The 6,957-nt window shown below is 39.2% G+C and overlaps 1 protein-coding gene across 1 annotated transcript; it reads left to right on the top strand.

Moving 5' to 3' along the window:
- Nucleotides 1-2,333: 2,333 nt before the first annotated feature.
- Nucleotides 2,334-6,763, top strand: LOC101313355. The gene is made up of 13 exons (XM_004288731.1): nt 2,334-2,390; nt 2,476-2,939; nt 3,138-3,204; nt 3,306-3,512; nt 3,858-3,985; nt 4,053-4,185; nt 4,312-4,457; nt 4,599-4,672; nt 4,770-4,895; nt 5,033-5,898; nt 5,993-6,059; nt 6,164-6,399; nt 6,503-6,763. The coding sequence occupies exons 1-13, from the start codon at nt 2,334-2,336 to the stop codon at nt 6,761-6,763; spliced, it is 2,832 nt and encodes a 943-aa protein (XP_004288779.1).
- Nucleotides 6,764-6,957: the final 194 nt, after the last annotated feature.

The raw sequence follows: 6,957 nt of genomic DNA, 5'->3' as shown, positions 1-6,957 counted from the left end.
ATCTTAGGCGACGAAAATATTATTTTTCCATCGGCTAAGTGATTTTTTCCACTAGTGCTAGCTTGGTCATCAATTGTGTCAACATGAAATTCAAATGCCCCTGGAAGCTCCTCCAGATTATCTAAGATATCATAATGATTTCTACATTCTCTGATCATATCTCCTTTCATGTATCATGTTCTTCGAGACATGAAATTCAAATGCCCCTGGAAGCTCATCTAGATTATCCAAGATATCAGAATAATTGCTACATTCTCTGATCATATCTCCTTTCATATATATATCATGTTCTTCGAGAAGTAAACTTCGTTGCTAACGCCCTTGCTAATTTGGGACACAAGTTCTTTAATCCTAGATATTGGGAGGTCAACTTTCCTGTTACTGTCAGTGGCGTAGCTAGAAACCACAAGTAGAAGGGTCAAGAGTTTAAACAATAATGCCACACAAAATAAAAATATAATTTTTATTGAATAATATAAAAACTTATAAATCATTAGAATACTTTGAAAACAAAAGCTAAATAAAATAACAAATCTCCCTAAAGTAATTATAATTGTCCTCGACGATTGCTCATATTTTAAAATTTTGGAGGAGCTTCAGATGGAGTCGACTGTTTTGCTGCTTTTATCTTACGATACTTTTCAAATAAAACTAAAACATCCATAATTGCAAGTTTTTAATTATGAAGGTTATCGACGACAGAGAAAAATTTATTGAAGGATAACAAAAAGAAATACGTAAAGAAGCGACTAAAAACTAGTTTTAATAATTAAGAAGGGTTAGACAACGAGAAATCAATCACAATAATTGATTGATTAGGAAAACATATTAATTAAAAAGACAAAAAAAAAACTAGGAATAATAGTTTAATTGTAAATATTAAAGGGAGAATGACAATCAAATCAATTAATTCGGAATTAGAAACATANATTAAAAAAAAAACCANAACGTACACGTAACAAACACACGTGAGGAGTTGAACACTCCTCTGTCCAAATTGATTGTTGTAATTAATATTTTATATGCCAAACTTTTCTTTAATTAGTTAGAAGGGTCAAAATAGTGTCAACATCACATTTCAACTGACAAATTATATAACAATATGACTTAATAAAAAATGTGAGGGAGGTCAGCTGAACCCCTTGACCCCCCCTTCCCTACGCCCCTGGTTACTGTTAAGCAAATTTTGAATTTTGACCTCTTTAGAGCTGGTTACTCTACATATTCTTCTTTGAAATTTAGTCGTTTTAGCATAAAACAAATTAAAAAAAAATTAAAAAAAAACTACAGTAACTATACTCCATATATAGTGTATGCTTACAATTTCGCCTCCTAGAAAGAACCATCTCCTTTGAAAACCATGACCGCAGATTGAGCATAAAAAATTCCGAAGGAACTGCATGCATGAGTGATATGTCTTGCCCCAACGACATATATGATCACCATTTGATAAGTCGACCGCAAGAGATAGATATCATCAAAATAGCGAAATTGAATTTGGAATGGATTTCATTTCTATTTTCATACGAAATATGCTCTTGCATGTGATAATTAAAATATATACCTTGAATTACATTACCTCGAAATTGCGTCCTGCACCTTCTTTATGGAGGAGACTCTAATATAACACTCCCAGGAATTGCAAATTACTTGGGTATATATATAGATCAGTATTCTACATGTCTCACTTGTGCCAAATTAAGTAGATCATGAGCTACTTTGCGTGGTTGTCTCCTTTGGCTCACTTTTGAAAGCTTGAGCTCTGCTGAAAGACTGGGTTTGATTCAGAATTTCAGGTCCGATCCCCAAACCTTGTCGCGTAACACAGCTGCTTTGTCACCTCTAGTCCTTTGTATGATATCTTCCATGCATATATATTATCAGGCTGTGGCAATGTACATCTTCTAAGTAGTTCTTCCTGTGAGTGGTATTGATCAAATATACTATAACAAACCTAATCGATTTTAACCTAGTTACGTCCATGGACGTTTCAAATAACAAATATTTAGACACAAGTTGACTAGTTAGATATTAGACTCTGGTCTCCACTGAGTTTGATGCACTGATGCTTTTCTCCGGTCCCTGACCTATATATCTTCACTAACTAATTACAAGAATAAGAAAAAAGAAAATTATTACAACGGGAAAATCAAATTTTATTAACATCTGACGTCCGGGCGTCTAGTACAATGCTCCGACTTCGTGCCTCCGCTTCTGTCAGAAAGTGAAGACAAAACAGAGAGGAAGGAAACACATCGGCGACGAAGAAGCGATCTGAAAGTTAGAGTTTCTTAGTTTGTCATAGCGGCGCCGTTTGATATCACTCCGCAAATATGAGCATTCTTCGCTCTCGAATCCTGAGCTCCGTTAAGGGAGTTGAAGTAGATCTGGTTCGTCTCAGCTCTGCTCTCTTCGAGTTTTCTGTTCATTAATTTTTTTTTTGAAGTGGATTTAAAAATCGTGATGCTTTTGCAGAAAATACGACCGGAGCTCTTCAACAAGCCTTCCAAACGTACATATTTCGGTGAATGTTCGTGCCACTTCCGAGTCCCACGATATCATTGGGTCGAGGACGAACCGGGTTTGATCGAAGCCGTCCGTGACGACAACAAGAGCAATCTCGTCACTCAGATGGAGCTTCTCACCGCCAGAGTTTCGCCGGACCAAAGGACGAGGACGGCCTCGAAACTGCTGCACCTATGCTGCAAATTTGACTCGCACAACTGCGCCTCCGCGATTCTGGACGGCGAGCTCGGGGCGGTTCCGTTGGTGAACGAGTGTGACGACTACTCCGGGAAATCGCCGCTGCACACGGCGGCGTCGGCTCACGCTTCGCGGTGCGTGGAGGTTTTGCTCGACAAACAGGCACGTACCGACCTGAGGACCAGAGACGGTCAGGCGCAGCTTGCGCTGCAGCTGTGTTTGACTACTGACACAAGGTAAGCCCGCGCTTTCATTTGATACGAAAATGGCTAAAGGCATTACTCCTTCCCTTTAAGCTCTCTGCAGTATGCCCTAAAATGGAAAAACTACTTTTTCGTTTCAGCTCCACTTTTGATTATTTTATTATTCGTAATAATTGAAGCTTTTGTTGCTTTCTCACCAAAATATATTTATTTAAATTATTCACTTTTCAGGATTGATCTGAATCGGAACCCGGACGATTTCTCCGTCCAAGAATTGCTGATTCACATTAGTGAAAAGGTAAAGAGTTATTAGTTAAAGTAAAAGATATATTTTTACCTACATATAAAACGACGACGTGTCGCTTATAGATTTACTGTTGATTTTGTGGTCAATCTCAGCAATTACGCACTGTGAAGCTTCTGAGTGAAAAAACGAAGGAGATAGCTGACGTGGCGTACGCCTACGCCGTCAAAGGCCGTGTAGCTTCACTGACGGCGCTGCTCATCGTCGCCGCCGATAAGCTTATCGATTCCGTCGTAGAGTGGCCTGATTCCAAATCGCAGTTTAAGGAGAAGTTGACTATCTACGAATGCCTTATAAGGAAGGCTTTGACCCTCGGCGGCCGTGCAACGCCGCCGTTGAGGGCGGCGAAACGAGCCTCCACGGCGACGGAGGGCGAAAACTCGGAGAGAAGGAAGCTATTGCTGAGAGAGATAGAGCTGCTTCAGCTGTTCGGAGCTGTTGCTCAGAAGAACGGTGGTGGGGACAATAATTTGACTCCACCGCTCATCCGTGCAGCTCAGGTGAGCCTCCATCCTTTTCTTCAATTTTTCAGTAATTTCCCTTTGTTGTTTTCTTCATTCCCTTTGTTGTTTTCTTCATTACCTTGTTCTGCCCAAATATGCTAGTTGTTGCATATTATGATTTGTGACCATAATTTAATTTGATAGGGAGGAGATGAAGCTGTTGTTCAGCTGCTTCTGCGGAGTAAAATTGATGTCAATGAAGCTGATGCACAAGGAAACACTGCTGTTCATTGCATCCTTAAATCCAGATTGTTGTGTCCTCAACAGATCAGGTCTCTGTCTCAGACACACACAGCACACATGCACAAACACCAATGCATAGGGTTTAATCACCTTACTAACTTTGTATTATTTCAATCCTAGAATTCTATGGCTTCTTCTTGAGCATGGCGCTCTACCGTGTCAAAGGAATAAATTGGGGGAGACACCATTTCATATTGCTGCTGGAAATGGTAATTCAGAGGCCCTTCAGGTACACTATGTGTTCTCTTTACTTCTCCAAATTTCTTACTGAGTCAACTTTCTTGGCAACCTGATATACATTGGCACCCATTATGTTTTCTTGAACCTTAGTAGCTCTGATTTGAGCCATTGACAGGTCCTTCTGTTGGAAGATCCAGTTGGCGTCCTATATAAGACGGAAATGAAAGAAACCCCCTTGTTTTTCGCCGTGAAGAATGAGAGTAAGGAGTGTGCTAAGCTTCTTTTGACATGGGGAGCAAATAGTGAAGTCCGTAATCTGCGGTAAGGAACGATGGAAAAATTTCTTCTCTAGCTCAATTGTGTTTGTATCTTTCCAGTAGTGGTTTCTAGAGCCTTTTTAGTTTTAATTTGAATGCTAACATTTGTCCACATGAATTTCTCAAAATGTTGAAATACCAGTAGGCAAAGAGCTATAGACCTGGCAACCTCTCTGGATATGCGTTACATATTGCTGAACCCAACCACAGTTAGCCTCAGTAAGTTCATTATTGAAACATGTGGAAGTATTTTCATCAAGCAACTATACCCATCTTCTCTATGTGTGTTATAACTTCCCTAATTTCTTTTATGCAGTAAATCATGCTTTCCCAAAGGAGTCTCGGAAAGTGAAAGAGGGAGTAGACCATAGTTATTGTTTTGTTACTAAACTACTCAAACACAAAGTGTTTGTTGGAGGACTTCCTCCTTCAGTGGACTCTGGTAATGCACCTATGAAGTTTTATCAAAATAATATAAGTTGTATTAATTATGATTGTCTAGCATGATCAATTATCTAATAACAGACATACAAGTTTTTTCTCTGACCAGCATAATTCTGTATTTACTTTGTGAGGCAGATGATTTACGCAAGTTCTGTGAACAAGAGTTTGGATCAGTAGAAGATGCTATAGTCATTGTAACTGAAACAGAAAACAAGATACAGTCTAGAGGCTTTGGATTTGTCACATTTGGACAGGAGAAATCTGCTTCAGAAGCTATGCAAGCACACTACTTCACCATGGGAGGGAAGACAGTTGAAATAAAAAGTTTGATTCCAAAGTTGGTTTTAGAAGCTGAGTTTGAGAAAATGTCACCTCAACGAGAACAAGAGCAGAATTTTCAGTTTCTACAACAGAAGTCGAATGAGAGTATTATGGAAGGAGATAACCCTGAACAAGATTCTTGGGCTGACAGATTAGTCCATAGACAACCAACGGTGTGTTCCACTGAACCTCAAGTTACCAAGAGCTCTCAGGACCCTAGCACTCCTACATGGCGAAAGGTTTTCAATAAGTGGTTTCCTGGGTTCTTACAAGGTCTCTCGAAGCATTCAGATTATGCTCTCTCTTCTCTGAAAGTTGACTTCACGGCTAAATTTGGGTTAAAACTGGATCACTCATCTGTGGGCTTCTCTAAGCTCAGTGACTTCCTGATGTATCCCCCTGATTTATGTACCATCAAGAGGAGAACACCAAATCACATGATCCTTCAGCCAAAATTTTCTAGTCACACTCTGTCTTTGTCTCTATATATTGTCAATAGTGGTGATTCAAGGTGTCTTTCAGACGTCTTAAGTGGCGGTGGTGGTCATTCAAAGGATCTTCAGAACTTTTCTGTTGACAGTGGTAATGATGATGAGAAGTGTCTCCAGGACCTTCCAGGTGACAATGCTATTGCTACAAAGAGCCTCCATGACCTTTCACTTGACTTTAAATCGTGCAAGGTACTCCTACAAGTGACTAAATGTCATTTTCTTGTTAATATATATGCTTATGCATGAATTGTATTTTATTAATAACTTCTCCGATGCAATTCAGGTTAAAGGCACAACAAATGTAGCATGGGTTTCAGAAGACTTTATAGCTCTTGCTGTTGATTCTCGCGGTACTTGCGGAACAGAACTAGGTAAATTTGGTTGTTACTTCTTATTTAAAGGATGTATGATATATATCATTTACTAATATTTGTTACATTTTGAAAATTTTCAGTCGGAGATACATACCCCAAAATTCAAAAAGTCAGCCCCTACGTACTGTCGACGATGGTTGGTGATTCAGAGCAAGTTCGCAAGACAATTCAACACATGATCAATACGATTGATGAGAAGACCGCTAATGGGACAGATCCGGAATGTGTAAAGAAGGTGGGCCGTGCTGGATGTTCAACAAATAGAGATCCTAATGCAGCTGGATCCATGTGCTTTATTGCTGGTGTACAATCCCAGGTTGTTTTTTTTTACTGTATTGCATTTCTTGTTGGTTTGTTAGTTAATTTTCGTGTACAATTGAATATCCTAATATATCTTTTAACTTGAAATTTTCATGTAGGCTCCACGCTGTTACTTACTGTACGATTTACAGAAGACGGATAAAGTTCGAGATTGTGCTTTGGATGATGTCCTAACTTGGAAAGCAATTGGCAGTGGCGCTACCTTTGCTGCATATGTAGTAGAAAGAATGTGGAGAAAGTATCCAGATGGTAGAGCTTCAATTGAAGATGTCGTTCAAATTCTCTTATATGCTATGTTGACGTCTACTTTGCGTGATTATGCAACCGGAGGAATACTGACCGGTATTTCTCACCCCTAGTTAATTAATAGTCAATTTTTTTCCTTTTCCCAATCAGCCATTTAATCCTATGTGGCTATGTCACTCTAATTAATCTACTCAACATATCTATTATGAAAAGACAAGACATGCACAATATATATATATATATATACAGCCTTTCTCGGCTGCGGACGTCCGCACCAACGGTTTTGGGGCGGATTTCCATTTTTGCA

The sequence above is a fragment of the Fragaria vesca genome, linkage group LG1 (genome assembly GCF_000184155.1).
Source record: "Fragaria vesca subsp. vesca linkage group LG1, FraVesHawaii_1.0, whole genome shotgun sequence".
NCBI classification, from domain to species: domain Eukaryota; kingdom Viridiplantae; phylum Streptophyta; class Magnoliopsida; order Rosales; family Rosaceae; genus Fragaria; species Fragaria vesca.
This window is presented reverse-complemented; position numbering and strand designations above follow the sequence as displayed.

Coding starts and splice junctions, on each gene's coding strand:
- LOC101313355 (XM_004288731.1), top strand. CDS start 2,334: ATGAGCATTCTTCGCTCTCGAATCCTGAGCTCCGTTAAGGGAGTTGAA. Junction 4,186..4,311: donor GTAATTCAGAGGCCCTTCAG/GTACACTATGTG, acceptor AGCCATTGACAG/GTCCTTCTGTTGGAAGATCC. Junction 6,400..6,502: donor TTGCTGGTGTACAATCCCAG/GTTGTTTTTTTT, acceptor ATTTTCATGTAG/GCTCCACGCTGTTACTTACT.